The 18,864-nt window shown below is 43.0% G+C and overlaps 1 protein-coding gene across 1 annotated transcript in view; it reads left to right on the forward strand.

Moving 5' to 3' along the window:
• The first annotated feature begins 1,932 nt into the window (after nucleotides 1-1,932).
• Nucleotides 1,933-18,864, forward strand: part of PRR5L (proline rich 5 like) — a 42,028-nt gene continuing 25,096 nt past the window's right edge. The window contains exons 1-3 of the mRNA XM_012573854.5: nucleotides 1,933-2,095; nucleotides 15,121-15,479; nucleotides 16,857-16,937. Of these exons, the coding sequence (XP_012429308.4) occupies nucleotides 15,310-15,479; nucleotides 16,857-16,937 (251 nt within the window). The 5' untranslated portion in view covers nucleotides 1,933-2,095; nucleotides 15,121-15,309. The remainder of the gene's footprint in view (nucleotides 2,096-15,120; nucleotides 15,480-16,856; nucleotides 16,938-18,864) is intronic.

Here is an 18,864-nt window from a genome sequence, read left to right on the forward strand (position 1 = left end):
TGCATAACACAACTGGAGGCCCTCACCCTCAGAGACAAAAACTATTTTCTTTCCACAGAATCCTCACTTCTTCCTAATGAGGAAATTAAAGAGGACCTCCCCTTTCCTTCTGGTGTGGTGGCAGGGGTCTTTTCAGCTCTTTCCTTCCTCTTCAGCCCAGCCCCTGTGACATCAGGATGGTCACAGTAAGTCTGTGCTGTGGCAGTGATGTCCCTCAGTGGTAGTCCTGAAGCTAGAGCCACATGGGTATGACATCCACCTTTTCCTTCAAAAACCTTATGCAGTAATTTGTCCCACACCTGAAATGTCTTGTCAAATTTTGATTCATAAATATGTGAGTTAAAATTTGGGGAAAGGTGCCAGCTTGTGGGATGGTGTTTTGGTTTTTTTTTTTTTTTAGAAAACCTGGGAATTTCTCTTAAATGGTGCATGCCACCTGAACAAATATGTCGGATCACCAGACTCTTTACCTGAAAATTCCTTAGGATTTTTGCTGGCCCATGGAGAACAGATCAAAGTACAGGAAGTCATATCCTTGCTTTGCAGGCAATCTACCTGTAGTGGTGGTCACTTCCCAGCTATGCCTTGAGTCACAGATTGGGATCACCACTCAAACTCCACTTCAACAGTGCTGTCCCTGAAAAATTAACTGTTGGCTTGAAAAGCAGGTGCAGAATGAATGACAATGTGCACTTTTAATTATTAGTAGATTAACTGATTTTATATTCTGGGTAGCTATCAACTCTCATCATGTGACACATGAGTCTGGGACGGGAAATATGTTTTTGTATGTGTCCACACAGCTTGCAGTAAAGTCTTGTCTGCAATCCCTAGGTAAGATTTTGCGTTCGTAACAGTAAACCCTAACTAGTAGAAGCAATGGGCAGTAGGTAAGGTTCACAGTACCTCAGTGAGTCTTTGTTTTAAACATCTGGAGATAGAAAAAAAGAGACATGAGAATACCTCTCCTACAAACACCGATGGCAGCTGTTCTTACCTAAGCTTACTATGGATATCGACACAACTTAAAAGTGTTAAAGATCCCAGCATGAGAATGGATTTACATACTGGTTTCAGGGTAGTATTAGCTTTTTTCATTCTGAGACGAGGTACAACTCAGTTGTAAAGTTACAATTTGAATTCTCTTAACAAAGAGTGCATCAGTTTACCAAGCTTCAGCAGTATTGTGCATAATTCACAAAAGGCTCTTAAACAGTTCGAGAAAATTATGCTATTTTACCAATTTGGTTTGTCTCCTTTAAGCACTTAAAAGTCTCAAGTGTTTTCAATTAATGAGCAGCTCTCCGAAAGGTAACTATTTGACTTATATGTTCCATGCGATCGCTCCCTGATTGGAACTAATTGCGGCTTTTAATCTCTTTAAGGACCGCGAATTACAAGTGGTTTTTTTCAGCAGTTTCCTGTCTGATACCTGCTGTAGGCTGCGACAGCAGAACAGAGCAAACTGCTGCGGCTGCCAGAGGAACCTTGAAGCATGCGATCAAAATAAAATAAACCCTAACTTTAAACGGCACATCCCTTCCCCCGTGCTGCAGGACCCGCTGTCTGGCGGGGTGCACCCCGAGCCGGGCCAGCGAGAAGCCGCCGGAGGTCCAGCATCTCCCGGCCGAGCCGGCGAGACCCGGGGCCGGGAGCGCCCCGCGGGACCCGGGCCGGCCGCCCTTCCCCGCCAGGGGCCTCCCGAGCTCCTCCATCCTTTCCATTCCCTTTCTTTCGCTTAAGGTCAGAAGAATTTAAACTTCCTGACTCCGACGGGACGGGAGGGGTACCCGCAGGCGGAGCGGGCCGGGAGCCGGGGAAGGCAGGCGCGGCTGGCGCGGCTGGCCCGGCCCGGCCCGGCCCGGCCCGGCCGGCTCTTGTCTCGGCGGGGAGGAGCCAGCCCGGGGCAGGCTGTAGCAGCAAGGGCTGGCCGGCCGCCAGGAAGTGTAAAATCCTGGCCGGTGGGTGGCAAATTTCGCCAGATCGCGGCGAGGAGGCAGCGCGTCCGTCCGTCCGTCCGTGCGTGCGTGCGCGGAGCGGAGCGGAGCGGCAGCCCCGCAGCCCCGCAGCCCCGCAGCCCCGCAGCCCGGCCCGGGTGAGTGCGAGCCGCGACCTCGGCCCGGCCCCTCGGCCGGGGGCTCGGGCAGCCCGGGCCGGCACAGCGGGCGGGCGGCGATGCCGCTGGCGGCGCCGAGGGGATGTGAGCTTTACCGGGGGGCGGCTGCGGAAGGGAGCGGGCCGGGCCGGCTCCCCGCGCTCCGCGGTGCCTCTGGAGCGCAGTGCGGGCGTGAGACCTGGGTAAGTTCTCCATTTAAAAATATTAAAAATAGACCCTCCGGCTCCATAGCGCTGCCGAGTGAGTCATTTCCAAACCAAATGTCTCGGTCTAACCCTTCCCCCCAGGAGATGCAATAATTCTGAAACCGGGGCGGAGGGAAAGAGATTCTTCTCCCGTCTCTCTCTAAATTGAATTAGCACGTAGAGGAGACAAAAGCCATAAGAGTAGCTGGCCACCTGTTTAACAAAGTGAAGCGTGGCTCCATCCCTTTCTTTCTTCCCTCGTACCTCTCCCATGCTGTCGCCGCCCATCTTTCCCCAACGTGCAGTCGGAACCTCTCTGTTCTAGGAATATTTACAGTGCTTTCCAATTTCCCGGGCATAATCGACTTTCCACTTCCTTCCACTGCCAAACACATTCACTGCCACCGTCTTCTCCATGGGACATCAGCCACAGCCACACGTCATTCCAGCAGTCACCCCGGTCAATGCAGCTCCTGGCTGACTATGCTGAAAAGAGTGGTCCAAAGCACAGCTCTTTTTTTCCATCTTTTCCAGTCATATGATGATTTTTTCATGTAAGTGAGCTGTCTTGACTAGAGGGATACTTCATTTGTCAAAAACAAGTGCTGAGCGTATTTATAGGCAGTGCTGCAATTTTGTGGTGTGAAAGACCTCGGTTATGCAGAACTCTGTACCTGGATCAGCGTGCAAGACCTGTTTACATCTTGCATATAGCGCTCTCTGTGTGTGCATATTTAATGTATATACCCATAGATCGTATTTCATGGTGAGGCAGCGTGCACAAATCACAGGAGCTGATACATAATTTACGTATTTCTTTTTCTTAAAGAGTTGCCACAGTCCAACTGTGCAGTAGCCCCTGACAGTATACCTCTAAATCAGAGGAGACAAGATACTATGGTCTACTAATGAACTGACTTTCCTGAAAGCCCCCTAGCTGCAAGTAAAATCCTCTCTTCTTACCTGTGTGAAGAACTTCGTTAGCAAAAATTTTGACATCAAAAAATGACCTATAGTTGAAAATCTGTGCAGTAAATTATGTCAGCTGCTTTACAGCCATGACAAGGATGTTAGATTTGAGAACATGATCTGTAGTAGCAACCCAAAACTTAATGGCCTGTCTGTGTAGGTAAGTGGAGAATTGTATTGTAAAAGACTGGCATTCTTTTTTTGCTGCTTAGATTAAAATTCTCCTATTAGAGCTATGTGTACTTTTTACAGCCAAGAGAGACCATTGTGATTGATTGACCTGTCACACAGAGTGAAGAGTGCTAAGAAATTCCTGCAAAAGGCATGCAACTTTTCTTTTAGTTCTAACATAGAAGAAATTCATGAACTTAGGGGTGCTACCAAAGTACTGAACTTAAAAAATGAAAAGATTATTCTCTTGTGTTCCAAAACACATGAAAAAGTAGACTTCAAATCCAAAGTAAATGCAAATTTCACAGTAATCTAGGATGAGGTATGCTCTTGGTGCACAATTCATTAGCATTCAGAATTGCATTCTTGCTAAGATACAGCATCTGAGGGAGCAAAGTTCTTGGGCTTGGGTCAAAAAACATGTGCATTTTGATGAAGCTAGGAAGAAACTTTTCCAGAGGTGGTTTATTCTTGGTTGTCTATGAGGGGGATGTCCTAAATCTCCAGCTGAAGTAGCTGTCATGTCAGATATGGTATGTTGCACTGGGTTCTGCACAGATGGCACTGGCAGGCTGGCAGTGACAAGGGTGGGCAGGGAAGTACAAGTGCACTCAGGCCCTTATTGGGAGTCTTTTTTTATATGTCAGCTTAATAGTAATATCTCCTTTTGGCAGTTTTACAGTACAGTTCAGGTGACAGTTTTGCATTTGTCTTCCACCTTCAAGGTAAAACTCTTTGTAATAATTTCATGCAGTGGGTTTATGGGTTGTCTGATATCACCTGAAACTCTGATAAGACTTTCAACGTTCGCTTTCAAAGTTCAGCTGGAACACAGGTAGTGTTTACTGAGTCCTTACTCCCTTTTGGAAGAATTTCAATTCCTTAAATTTTCAGCAACCAAAGACAGAATAGGTGAGATATTTAACTTTTTCTTTGATGTATCTTTCATTCCTATGGAAAGAGTGAAGGAACTTGCATGTATCAGCATGTATCAGCAAGGATTTAAAGGTAGCACACAGTAAGTACTAGAATTTTATCCCTTTTGTAACTCATACTCAGCGAGTTCAGTTTTCATGTGACTTTTTCAGGCAACTGTAGTATTTGTGGCTTTTTTTGCCCATAATGTATGGCCTTTTATACTCATTGTTTCTGCTGATGTGAGTTCAAGCATAAATATACACTGACTAAATATGTGCTGGGTTCCAGGGCCTATTCAGTAGGGCATAACAGCCTGTTTTTACTGCACAAGATGAGTTTAAGTGCAGCTCAGAAGATGGACTGAGGATTTTAGCAAAACCCCAGTTACACTACAGCTGGCTGAGGATGGGCTGTGATGTATAAGCAGCTACTTAACTGCCACGTTTTGTAGCCCCAGGGTTGAAAATATACGGCATATTTAGGTTTTTAATAAAAACAACAGGAATGTGAAAACAAAAATCAAAGAAAAAGGAATAAGAATGAAGTGCAAGAAAGCACAAGAATCATAGATTGTCATTCTAATTGCAGTACAGATAGTTCTTAAATAATTTTGGTTGATGACTTACTGTTTGATTTTGATAAAGTATATCTTGCATGCTGTCTGATAAACATTCCTAGAAAATTAAACATGTCATTACATTTAGACTGATAATGACCTTTTTGCTTCTGAAATGTCATTTTTTTTCTCACTCCATGCTTTTGCTTGGCATTCAATCTTAGAAATATAGAATATTTTGGATTAGAAGGGACTTTAAAGATCATCTAGTTCCAAGCCCCAGGCATGGGCAAGGACACCTTCCAGTAGACCAGGTTGCTCAGAGTGCTATGCAACCTGGCCTTGAACAATTCCAGCTTCTCTAGGCAACCTGTTCAGTGTTTCATCACCCTCACAGTACAAAGTTTCTTCCTAATGTCTAATCTAAACCTATTTTCTTTAAAGCCATTCCCTCTTCACCTATCACTGCATGCCCTTGAACACAGCTTCTCTCCAGCTCTCTTGTAAGGCCCCCTTTAAGTTCTGGAAGGTGCTCTAGGTCTCCCTGAAGCTGTCTCTTCCCCAGGCTGAACACCCCCAACTCTCCCACCCTGGTATTCCCTCCACTCCTCTGATCATCTTCATGGCCCTCCTCTGGACTCCTTCCAACAGGTCCGTGTCCTTATTGTGCTGGGGGCTCCAGAGCTGGATGCAGCACTCCAGGTGGGGTCTGAGGAGAACAGAGTGGAGGTGGAGAATCAGCCCCATTAACCTGCTGGCCACGCTGCTTTGGGTGCAGCCCAGGATATGGTTGTCTTTCTGGGCTGCTACTGCACATTGCTGGGTCATGGCAAGCTGCCTGTTCACCAGCACCCCCAAGTCCTTCTCTTCAGGGCTGCTCTCAATCCATTCTTGGCCCAGCCTGTATTTGTACCTGGGATTGCTTTGACCCAAGTGCAGAGCTCTGCACTTTGCCTTGTTAACTTCATGTTCAGGCCCTCAAACCTGTCTAGGTCCCTCTGGATGGCATCCCTTCCCTCCAGTGTGTTGATTGCACCACACAGCTTGGTGTCATCAGTGAACTTGCTGAGGATGTGCTCAGTGCCACTGTCCTTGTCACTAACAAAGGTGTTAAATGGTGCCTAGCTCAGAACTGACCATTGCTCTCCACTTGGATAAGGAGCCATTCACTGCAACTCCTTGGATGTGACCACCTTTAAGAAATCAAACTGTGGCTTGTCTGTTCCTCTCTTGTGAATTCCTTTAGGAATTTGTGAATTTCACCACCTTTGACACAGGAAGGTATGGTCTAAAAGGTCAAGTGGTCTAAATGGCCAAAGTTTCTCTGAGATTTGTGAAAATATTTTTAGAGCCCATGCTGAAGGAATGGTTCTTTGTGGGTGTTATCACTTCCCACATGGGTGAAATTCAGAAGGGAAAGCAGTGCTAAGTTAGTTTCTGAGTTAGAAAACATATTTGTCAATTCAGTCCAAAGGCCTTTTCTACAGAAAGAATTTGATAGCTTACTCATACTTGTGTCATTCATGTGATACATTCTTGGGCTGTTTTTCTCTGGTAGGGGTACATTTATTAGGGCATCTGTTGAATGTAGGAATACTGCCAGTGGAAGGAAATAACTCTGTGTATTTCATCTTCCTTGTTTTCATGTGTGTTCCCATTTAGCTGTATTTCTTGAAAATCACCTGCTAATCGAGTGAGTTTAAGACTGATAAGTCTGCTAACAACAAGAGCTACTGACCTGGAGGCCTGAGATCCTTGGAGTACTGCTTTGCTATTAAATCAGCTGTGGTTTTTGGGGTGTTAACTGCTTGAGCAAAGCCTTGCTATAGAATTGGAGACAAAGCAATGGTGTTTTTACATCTGCTAAGTGTTGGTGGGTGAAACTCAAAAAACAGATGCAGGTAAATTTGGTACTATGGATTACGATACCACCACACCGATCCATTTTGAAAGGATGGTTGCTGCAGCTGTTATGGATGCAACTATATGGACTGCCTGAAATATCCTAAAGCTTTCAGTTGATCAGAAAATGGTGATAGATCTTATTTTCCCCCCTTCTTATCCATTCCTCCTCTCTATTAGATTGGTTTTTTATTGTACCAGAGAGGTGAGTGTGTTTTTTCATTCTCAAACCACTCCATCAGTTTTATTTTTCTGAGCCTGTGTGACATTTTTGCTTTTTACCTTTTATAGCTAGGTTTTGGTGTGGTAATTGCTTATTGGGGGATATAATTTATTTCAACCAGATTAAATCATCTGTAGTGCATCTAATTCAAATTTGTCTCTACCTTCATTCTGGTCAGCTAAGGGATTCTAATGAGCTCTTCTCTTATTCTCACCCAGGCACATCAGAGTGTTTTGCAACCATATCTTGTCTTTTAATAGTGATAAAAATTTTCTCAATTTTTTTGAAAGATGTGAGTCCTAGGAATTAAAAAAATTGCTTGAAATAACACAGAACATCTATGGTAGAAAACAAAATAACTTTGTTGTCTTAGATGCTATTCCTGTATAAGAAGATATTTAATTTTCTGTGTGTTCTTTACTATGAAAGGATCTCTTTAGTTCACATTGAACTGGCTTGCTCTGTGTTATTATTGATTTCTTACATTTTTAAATGAGTAGTTGTACTATCATGTATATACATGTGAAGTAGCAGTCTTACTCTGAACTGGCTGTAAACTCCAAGGGGACTGCAGGGGTCTCTCAGCTACAGAGAAGGTTCTCAGACCATGGTGGGATATACACAAAGGTTTTTTCCCCCTCTTTGTATATTTAGTCTCACTCCTAAGCAGAGTTTCACTTTGAGTTTCAGGTTTGATTTATCTCAGAAACTCAGAGCACAACTGAGTGGATTCCACTGAATTTCTTTATAAACGGTTCTGTTATCAAAGTCAAGTTAGATCTGTTTGTGAAGCTGTTTGAGATGTATGGTGAATAAAGGCATGATGTGGGTCAAATTGGAAGAGGGAATATGCAAAAGATGGGGATGGAAAACAGGGATGCTGTTGCCTCTATTGTGTAGATGGGTGTGTACTAGGAAGATAAGGAAGGTGAGATCTTGTTTTGGGTAGCCAGTGTTTTATGGCAGTAAAATTGTTGATTGTATGATTGCATACCAGAGTGTGAACTTTGTATCAAGAGGGCTGTTTTTCCCTATTCTATGGATGTCACTTTGATAGCAAATTTAAGCTCAATAGTTAAAGTCTATACATTTTAATTACAGATATGTGAGGCCAGTAGAACACCTCAGGACTATTTATGGAATATCAAGTTACTACCTTTGTGGTGTTTAAGCAGGAAAAAAAAAAAAAAGACACCTTTTGGTATTGAATTAGCTTAGGAAGGGCAAGGTAAGGAGAGGTAGATCAGATTGAACCCTTTCTCTCCAACACTGTCAAATAATTTGAAAGTTTCATTAAAACCACTTAGAGGGATATTTTTATTTGATGAATAGGATCCTGGCTTGCAAGGTTGAAGACCAGGCTAAGTCACTTCACTGGCTTAGCAACTTTTATTTCCTCAGCCAGAAAATTGAGCTAATTATTTTTACTCTTATTAGTATGCCTCCAAGAGCTCTTGATGAAAGGAGTGATTTGCAGGACTGAGTGGCCCATCTGCCTGGGGCTGAGCCTCCCTAGGATCCCTCAGGGCTTTCCCATGGTGCAGGGAGGGGTGGGCAGGCTGCAGACCTGGGACAGGCAGACTGGCAGCCCTGGCAGCAGCTGGCAGTGCCCAGGCTGGGGGCAGCCAGGGGCTGGCAGGAGGTGTCTGATGGGGTTGCAGGTAATGGGCTTTGGCTGGCTGAAGTCCTGCATTCCCCAGCTGGCATGAACCTGCACAATGAGCTTGAGGAATCTCCTTGTGTTCCCCCATGGAACAGCACCTAGGGCACAGCACTTCATTTGGCTGTGCCCAGTGGAAGTGGAGCATTGTCCCGCTTCCATGTGGATCCTGCCTTTGTGCTGAGGAGTAGGGGCATGGCCCCTGAGCCTGCCTATGGCTTGTGATTCCTCATCATAGCCTCACTACAGTTTCCCCTTGCAAAATTTCTGAGATGATTTTTGGGATTCAGAAACGAATGCCATTAATTTATGGGCGGAAGAAGCTGTCTTTTAAAGTTTGTGACTTGAATCAATCCTACTGGTAAGACTGAAAGACCTGAAGGCTGGTCTTGCACTCTTCCACTTACCTTCCTGAATTGGGAATGTCTCCAGCAGCGCTCCTGGTGCTGGCATGAGCACACCTGGGGATAAACTTTTCCTTATATGAGGAGTTGCTCACAAGACAAAGTGTCACCACTTTTCCGTGCTGCTTCAGGAATTGATTTAAACCATATTAAGATCAATATTTAGTTCAGTTCCTGTTGCTTTTATGGGCTGTAGAGTAAGCACTAAACTTTTCATGGGTCAGATAGCCGAAGGTGTGAAGGCATGAAAGGATGAGAGTGCAGGAAGGAGTATGCCTTGAAATTGGACCCTAGACGGCTTGAACATTTTTGAAACTCTTGCTTTCAATAGCTTTTGAGGTGTATCTAAGACACAGCTTCTGATCATTGTTGACCAGAAATAACCTCTGTTATTTATTGAGTGAATCTCAATTTTATCATCTTCTCTCAAGAAAAGTAGGAGAGAATTTGAAGAAACTGAGCAATTGGGAGCTATAAGAGGAACAAGACTCCAAGTCACAGGTTGTGAGCTGCTTTTCCAGTTCTCAGTGTGGCTGCATAGCAGGTAAATGAGGGATTTTTGTCAGAAGTAGTGTCTTCATATCTTGTCAGTTGAACTCTCATCAAGGGTTTTGACAATCACATACTTCGTTAAAGATTTATTGGGCTGGAAGAAGAATGAGTTAACAAGAATCTGGTTAGCTCTCTGCATACTTTTTGTGTCTGAGGCAGGATGGGACTGGTCATTAAGCATTGTAGGCTTAGTACATTGGGGCATTTTTCTAAAGATTACGCTTCTTCTACACTCAAAATGATTACAGAATACTCAGGTGCATGATGCAGTATTCAATTTGTGTATTTTATGATCACAGGTCATCAATGCCACAATTGCATGAAGCATATAAAAGACAAATATAAGCAAGTGTATATTTTTCTTCATGAAGGGGCTATTTTTAACACTAAAAATAATTAAATGGCAAAACATCAGTTATGTCAGGATACCCATCATTCTCTATTGCTCTGTTTCATTCTCCACTATTTCTTTACCTCCTGTTTTAAAGTTACTTTTGGACTTGTGGCTTTTTGGCCTGAATTTGTTGTGAAGTAATGTTGATGAAAGTTTTCTTCTAAGAAATAAAAACAGTTGTAGGGTTTTCTGCCATGTCACTTCCATTAGCAGCTGTTTCTCTGAGTTTTGCAGAGAAGACATCAGAGGAATTTTAAAAGGCCTGTTCTGTTAAATCTCAGTTACCATGGGCCTTTTGTTTGTTTGGCCCCAGATTATAATGAAGATTCATAATTTGGAGACCTTGCTGCCAATTTTTAATTTGGGTTATTCTTTCTTTAGTAGAGGGAGATGTTGAAGTAGGGGTGGCTCCTGATCATGCTTTTCTTCCAGACAGTCAGATGTATTATGGTCTGTTGGAAGGGAAAGGTCGATTCATGAAATAATTTTATAATGATTTCTCTGTTGTTTTTCATGACTAACAGAAAACAAATAATAAAAGTTTCCTAGCTTCATGACTGTAATGTTTTTATAAATGTCTGTATCTATGTGTGTTGGAAAAGGATTTGTCTTGATGCTCAGTTATTTTCTTTGAAGATTCATATTAATCTTAAAAGTGTTTACTCAGATGTGATGAATTACGAGTGGATGAAATTACATTTTTGTGAGATTGACTCATGGTCCTGCTGTGCTGCCTCAGTTGGGGACATTGACTTTCCTCTTTGCAGAGTTAGCTCCCCTGAAGATTTGAGTTTTACACAGATGACAAATCTGCCTTGTTAGAGGTCTAGAGGGTTTTGGTAGCTGGACTTCGAGATGATAATTGGGGATAAGGAAAACAAAAGGACCAGGGGTAGGACATCTGGAAGTGAATGGAGAGCAGTACCTATCTCTCTGACTTAGTCATGACAATTGTCTTGCCAAAAAAGGTGTGCAGGGTCACTAAGCAAGATGAGGAGAGTGGAGAATGTTTTAGGATATATCAGCTGGCAAACAGTTTGAAATCCCCTGATGCCATGTAAAGCATTATCCCAGCAGTTGAACCACACGGCAGTGAAAAATTATCTGGTGTGGCTGTATGTCTTATGCAGTCACTGCACTTCAGTCTCTGACTCTTAATGTCTTTTAGAAACGATGGAGAGAATGTTGCTTGGTGCCTGGAACATGCTGCATCCTGGTGTCTCCCATCATTCTGTGTAAAAGGGGAAAAGTAACTGCTTCTCTGTAAAGCTTTTTCAAGTTCTGTGATTGCTAATAGGATTGTGATTATTAGAAGTTAAATTTTATTTTGTAGACTTCTGAACCACTTTAATCCTGGCAAGAGGAAACTGCAGATGTGAAGGAGTTTATACTGAAAGCCTCTAGGAGAACAGTGTCTGTTTCTGAACATTTCTGCATAATTCTGTGAAAGTTTTCACAGCAAGATGAAAATTGTCCCTTGGTCAGCATTTTGCTAAATGCTGTTTGTTCCCAATAGCCTGAATACCATGAGGGCTTCTTACTAACCTATAACTATGTTAATGCCTTTCTTGCCACAGGGGTAACTTCTCCCAGTAAAAAGCCAAAAAATTGCACATTGCAGAATGCACACCACAGACATTGCCAAGAAACTGCTGCTGCAGCTTCCCTGTTTAAAATTAAGTGTTATTTACAAGGCTTCCTTGCTTTGGGGAAAACTTTCAGTGGAAGCTAGTTGCTGTGAAAGGAAAATCTGGTGCGATGGAAGTGTTTGATTTGGTTCTGGTGCTTTGTTGTACCTTCAGGTAGGTGCACAGGATCTGCAGAGTACACGTTACAGAAGTCAGTTTTTTAGTAAAAGATCTATTACTTTGAACTTTATGGAACTCTGAAAACAGTTTAAATCATCTGTGGGTATGGGGAGAGAACACTCTTTCTCACAGGCTGGCATTTCCAGTTCTGGTAACATGCAGGTCACTTATGCTTGGATACCATTTAGGGTTAGTCTGCCTTCAGAGTAAGAGTTTGATGTTCCTGCCATTTAATAGTTACTGGGTTTAGTTAAGACAGGAGAGATTTGTGTCTCTGAGTCCTGAAGAAATAAGACTGTGGTCAGGTCCTAAAGCTGAAGATCTTGCTTTAAATTCCTAATGAGATTCAAAAGTAAGGTTGACTTGACAGTAACATACATTGCAGGCTGGGTTGGGAAAGGAAGAGGGGTGTCTTATCTGCTTTTTCCAGGCAAGGCTTGTTCTTATCTTCTGGTGACTTTTAACAGAGATTAAAGAAAACAGCATGTATGTTCAATGAGCCTAAGCACATTCCCTAGGTAAGAAGTTCTCAGGAAATTCACCGTGGAGCCCACTGTAATGCTATGGTTCTGCTGTGTGGAATGAATTTTGTAAATCCATAGCCCAAGCTCAGAAGAGACCTTCCTGGTTGTGGTGTTTTACTGTTTGCACAGAACAGGCCAAAGAATTTCCTACCCATACTTAAATTTATATATGTTAAAACACAGAGGTTGTTAAATTGTTTTACATTTCTGAATTTATGCTTTCCTCTTGCAACTTAATATAATTCAAATTAATATGAATGCATCCATTAAAATTATTTCATTGTTGGGGAGAAAGGTGCTTGCATGCCTTTGTGGCACCTGGGGTAGTGGTAGGAGGAGGCTTGTGGGTTAGCACATCTTAACCACTGCTTCCTAGCCCTGCTAAGTGCCTGAAATAATACTTATATTGCATTTTATCCCCCTGAAAGTGAAAGGTGTCTCTGCCTGTGGCAGGGGGGCTGGAACCAGATGGCCTCTAAATAATTTTGTGTTTCTATGTGTAAAGATTGTTAAGTGAGAAATTTTACAGTGCTGCTGGGAGAAGCGAGCTGTCACTCAGCTCCTCATGCTGTCAGCTTTGGAACTTGCAGACAAACACTGGCACAAGTTCTTGTTTTGCAACAGAAGCAGCCTCTATACTTGGGCTTTGCCTTGTGGCCACCCTTTGGTCTGCTATGAAAAGATCCTGTCTCAGCTCTCCAAGGTGCTGTAGCTTTTTCCTCTGGTGAGTTCTCATGTGGTTACAGTTGTCAATGGAGAAATTGCTGGCAGATTGAAAATGTGTGGGCAATGTCAAATGTGCTGCAAAATGCACACAATAGATCCTGCTGATGTGTTTGTACAAGTTTACATTTAATCTTAATGTCTAAAAGTTATGGCCTTGTTTTTATTTTAATTGTAACAGAGCAGCCAAAAAACCAACAGATTGTTGCCCTTTCAAGCAACAACAGTTAAGGCTAAGCTTATGTCATAAAAGACTGTCTGGGCTTTGTCATCTCTGAAGACAGTCAGGAGTTGCCTAAAGGCAGGAAAAAGTTGCACTTGTAGCCATGTTCCAGTTCCACAGAGATCTCTACAAACTGTATTTAGCTTGTGAGGGTATAACAACCGTATTTATTTCCTGACTAGCACCAAGAATGATAGTACTGTGTGTTTCAGTGTCTAAAAAGTGGAGTGTTTTTCTCCATTAGCTTCCTCATTGGCAGGGCATGTGGTGTCCGTGGCACAGCAAGGGCCTTGCAAAGACTTCATGGTGATTGATCAGAATCTGCCAAGGCTGTGCAAAACTGGGGGAACAAAGTGAGCTCAGCATAAAATGGCGCTGGCCAGGTAAGGAGAAAGCTGTTTTCTTACATGTAAGAGTTAATTATAGCTTGGGCAGTGGAAAGATTTTCCCGGGGCTGAACACCAGTCAAATTAGTGCAGACACATAGCATTGTTTTTGTCTGACCATCTCTCTTTTCACCTTGTGCTGAAGATGTAGTAGAAAAGAGATTTTGCTTTACATCTTTCATGTGCAGTTCAGTTACACAACTTTTTTGTTTGTTTCTTTTCCCCTGTGCTCTCCTGTGTCCCACATCTCATTCTCAAAACTGCCAACTGCATCTATTCCTTGTATTCTTCTAAAGTGGGAGGATTTCAAAGTACAGAAGCTTTGCTAGAGTTTTTCTGTGGCTTTTATTCAAGCTCACTTCTTCTATTTCTGTGGTTTACTTGGGGCTACATAGTCATCTGCATGGAGATGATGATCCGAGTGGAAAATACGGGCATTTCGTAACTGGCCTAGCAATTACTTCTCATGCTGTAGAAAAACCAGAAACATAAAAGCCCTGCTCATGCTCAAAATATCTGGATGTTCGAACTCTTTTGAAGAAGCTCCTTATTATATTCTTTTTGTAGTGAACTGATAGCAAGTGGGTTTATTCCCTTGCACAACACTTCTCAAACAAAAAAGCACTGTGTTAGTCTATTCATCTTTTTTTTCCATTGTTCATCTTTTGTACCTCTCTAGTTGGAATAGTTTTGCCTTTCTCCAGTTACTACTGTTTTATATACAAGCTGAGTGGCTAACTGTATTTAAAGGTATTTGTAAGTGCCTCTGGCAGAAGAGTTGAGGCATCTCTGTTCTTGCATCTCTGCTAATTGAAGTCAGAGATGTGGCAAGCACATTTCTCTCCTTCTCAGGATTTTTCAGAGAGGTGCACAGAAAGAAATGAAAGATAAAACAATTTCTTTTTCTGCTCCTTGTTTTTCCTATGTGGAATGTGTTTAGAGAATTGTTTACCTGGAGTGAGTGCTTGATTAGATTCTGGTGAGGATTGTTTGAGCCTGATGGCCAATCCAATCCACCTGGGGCTGGACTCTTGAGAGAGGGTCACGAGTTTAGTTAAAGTTAGAGATAGGGTCAGAGAAAGTAATATGTAGTTTTAGTATCCTCCTTTTATATAGTATATTAATGTATTTTAATATAGTTATAATAAAGAAATAATTCAGCCTTCTGAATTGAGTCAGATATTGTAATTTCTTCCCGTTGGGTTCACCTGCATTTACAATAAGAGAGACCATGCTTGCATTTCTGACTGGCTCTGTTGGGTCATTGTTTAAGGGGCAAGATGACAAATGGGGCTGTTGAAGAACTCTGGAATTCCAGAGTCTTCCCAAAGCTGCTGTTAATGGCACAGGGTATTTTCATCCCTCCCTTCTCTTCCTTACTCTTTTCTTTTCTCCTTGCATTGCAGGACTGCTTCAGTTCCTTCATCATGCAGCACATGCCACAACCCGACGGGGCGGGGAATCGCTAGTCCAGGGCTGACTCTGGTTTTTACTGAGCCCTTGGGCTTGAAGACTCATGGACATTGCTGAGACTGATGCTTGAACCTTCAAGAGAAGAGCCTTTCTGATGGTCCTGCTCCCCTCCACCTGACCCTATGAAAGGAGGGTTCACCATAGCTGTGTCCTTTGCGCTGCAGTTCCACAAGATGGGCTCGTTCAGGAGGCCTCGGCCCCGCTTCATGAGCTCCCCTGTGCTCAGTGACCTGCCGCGGTTCCAGGCAGCCCGGCAGGCCATGCAGCTCAGCTCCAACTCTGCCTGGAACAGGTCAGCAGAACCCCCCTGGCTGCGCTCCTGCCCGCAGCAGCTCCTCAGTGAGGGCCACGTGTATCTTACCCTCGTGTTTCACACCATTTAAGACTTAAGTTCAGCTGTTTATAAGCATGCATGAATTTTTGACATGTCCAGGCTTTGCAGGCATTGAAAGCACTTGTGGAGTTGAAAAATTTAGGCCTACTAGTGCTCGGTTGGTTTTGGCCAATGTTTTTCAGCCACACTCTCTTGAGAAACAGAATTGCTTTTTGTTAACAGTTGCATTTTTAAGTGCCATTTAGGAAAACACAGTCCTAGTACTGTAATAAATGGCAGTGTATTAATTCGCAAAGCATGTATTTGCATATTATGAAGCTTTTATCACTGTCAAGTTCCTCTGACAACTACTAAGCTTATGGCTTCAACCAGCATTTCCTATTAATAGCTAAATCTTGTCTGTTGTGTGTGTCATGCAGCAATGGCAACTGGAAAAACAATGTGAAAGGTAAAGAGTGAGATGTCCTGTGTCTTGATGTGATGTAATAGTTTGCTGCTACCAGAAGCGGGTGTTCCCACCTTCCCTCCTGCCACATGGCTCCAGCTCTGCACTCTGCAGACTGTTCTTGCTGACCTAGCTCAGTTTACCAATGTCACACAAAAGTAGCCTGGCAAAAACATTGCAGTTTTGTGCCATGATAGTGAGCTGAGGTCTGTGAAGCATGCAGATGCCATAACTGGCCCACAGAAGGGAATGTCTATTTAGGGAATGACACATGTCCTTGTTAGCCATGTCAACCTTTAGACCTGCTAAACCTTCTTGTCTCTTGTCACTTTATGACTTCCTCTGTGCTGGTGAGAGAATTTGAAGATACTCCAAGAGCATCTTACAAGCATTAACAAGGCTTAAACTCGGATCTGAGGCGATGGCTGGCTGCAGAACATCTTCCAGCATGGCCAGGGTTTTGCCAGATGCTGCAGAGTGGGTAGTTTATGGTAGGATCACTGGATAATGCAGCATGATGTGTTTGGCAGATATTACAAAAAAAATCTATGTCTCCTCATAGCAACTAGCCTACAGCATGCAGCAAAAAAGCCCCAAACTGTTGTGTTCAAGACACATCTGGCACCAGGAGTATCCCTGTGACCACTTTCCCTTGCTTACCCCAGGCAGAATTTGAGGTTGGTTCTGCTCTGTCTCCCAGGGGAGATGTAGGTAATTAAGAGTAACAATTTCAAGGTGAGAAGGAGTGGAATTAGTTAAGGGCAATTAACTTCACCTGGTTGTAATCGCGCTGCTTTTGGTGCCTTGCTAACTTTGTGCTCTGTGGTAAATCACACTGTTATTCATGGATGTTGTCCTGTCTTATTTCTTTTTTTTTTTTTTTTTGGCAGCGTACAAACAGCAGTGATAAATGTGTTCAAAGGGGGAGGCTTGCAGAACAATGAACTTTACACCCTCAATGAAAATATCAGGTAGGTTGCTGAAATGCATGAAAATGGACTTCTGTTGCTGCTTGTTTGGTGTTTGCTGGGATCTGTTGCCTTCAGAACCACAGTTCCAAGATATTGGTGGAAGGAGAAGGAATGAAAGCAAATTTAGGCACAGCTTTGGGGTTTCTGGCTAAATTACTTCTTTCTTGCTATCGAGTGGCATGAATGGCACAGGGTATTTGGATAATTTTTCTTCAATTTGTGTAGCTTTGATAAGGGTGGGTTGTGTATTGGCTAGGATTGTAAGGCTTTTGTTCCTTTCTAGGAGCTATGCCTCTTTTGAATATGTTTTATACATAATAATATTGACATCTCTTTTCTGAAACCAAGCTTCTCAGAACTGTGGACTGGTTAAAGCAAACCACAGCATTTTGTTTAAAAGCTTAATCTTCACATGATCATTTTAGAGCAAAACCTGAAAATATGAACAGTAAAGATAAAAAACCTAAAAACATAGCTAACATTTTTGTCACTGATGCCAGTGATGGTTAGAAGTATCGTTTTCTTTTAAAAGCAGGTTTCATGATTATCTGTGGTTTCATTATGATTAGTTGGAAACTTTGATTAGTAATAGATAGGACTGTAGAGTAGATAAAGAACTATTTATTCTTGCCTTGGTTCCAAGTGCTGTTCCTGTGTCAGGGCTAATGGTGTAGGTTCCTCCTTCTCTTTTTACCACTGCATCCATATTAATTCATCAAGAGTGCTGTTACACATGTCTCTTCTTCTTTTATATGCCCTCCTCTCATTCCTATTGCATTTTTTTGAGCTTCAAAAGACTCAAATGGCAATTTGAGCAAAGTATGTACTAAAGAGCAGTCTAAACTACCCCTTTCCCCACTTTCAAAATAAATGCAGCTATCAGGGCAGGAGACTCTGTCCGATTTGGTCTAGTCCCAAACCCGAAAAGTTTAATATCATTCCTTTTGAGAGTTGAGCAAGGGCAGCATCTTGCGCTTTAATGATATTTTAGTGTGTTCAGGTCAGAAGTCTTCAAGTTAGGTTTAAGTACTTGGAGCAGTCTTAATTCTCCATGGGATGAGTATTTGTGGACATGAAAATAAAAACAGATGTCATAAGGCTTGGGAAATACCTAAAGGCCCAGCTCATTAGCAGACTTGGGGGTGGCTTTGGGCTTTGTGACTTGCCTGTGGCAGTGGCTGCATCCTGCTTTTCCCCTGAAGTGTGAGCAGGTGCTCCTTCCCACCCTTCCAGGGAGGCAGAACTGCTGTGCGGTCTGGGCTTGGCCCCAGAGGCTGGACCATGCTCTCTTCATGCTGGTTGCTGAAGTGAATGCAATCTGGTGAAAACCAGGCAAAGAACAGGAAATTCTTTATGAACTGTGTATGCTTTGAGAGCAGTGCTGATGGTGGGAGGGGAAATGCCCTTTTCCATATTCATGTACTGCCAGGCTGCACTTGGAAGCATTCACCTTGAATTACATGATTAATGTTCCTGCAGGTGCCCGGAGCATTGGTTACATCTCCAAATGTCACTCTTTAAATAGACCATTTGATATCCAAGTAGCTCATTAATGCCCATCTAAGGAGCAAAGGACAGGCCTCTGCATGTGTGTCAGTATGAACACCTGCAGCCTCACACCTGTGGCTCTTGATGGAGCTCCCAGCACGGGCTGAGCTCTGTGCACAAGGTGACTCTCTAGCTTGACACTGAAGAAAAGCCAAACCTCTGGGACAGACAACTCTTGTGTGCCATGAAGTTGAGCTGGTGCATTTTCCTTGCCCTTGCTTGTAGCTGTCCACTCAACTCCTGGGTTGTGGTTTGCAAATACAGTAAGAGGCTCTCAGGTTCTGCACAGTGCTTCATCATTTGGCAGAGGAAAACATGGGACAGTTTTAAAGGAGGATGGTAATGACAGCACCAGAAGATGAGTAGGTGGTAACATTTT

Source organism: Taeniopygia guttata, chromosome 5, assembly GCF_048771995.1.
Source record: "Taeniopygia guttata chromosome 5, bTaeGut7.mat, whole genome shotgun sequence".
In the NCBI taxonomy this organism is placed as follows: domain Eukaryota; kingdom Metazoa; phylum Chordata; class Aves; order Passeriformes; family Estrildidae; genus Taeniopygia; species Taeniopygia guttata.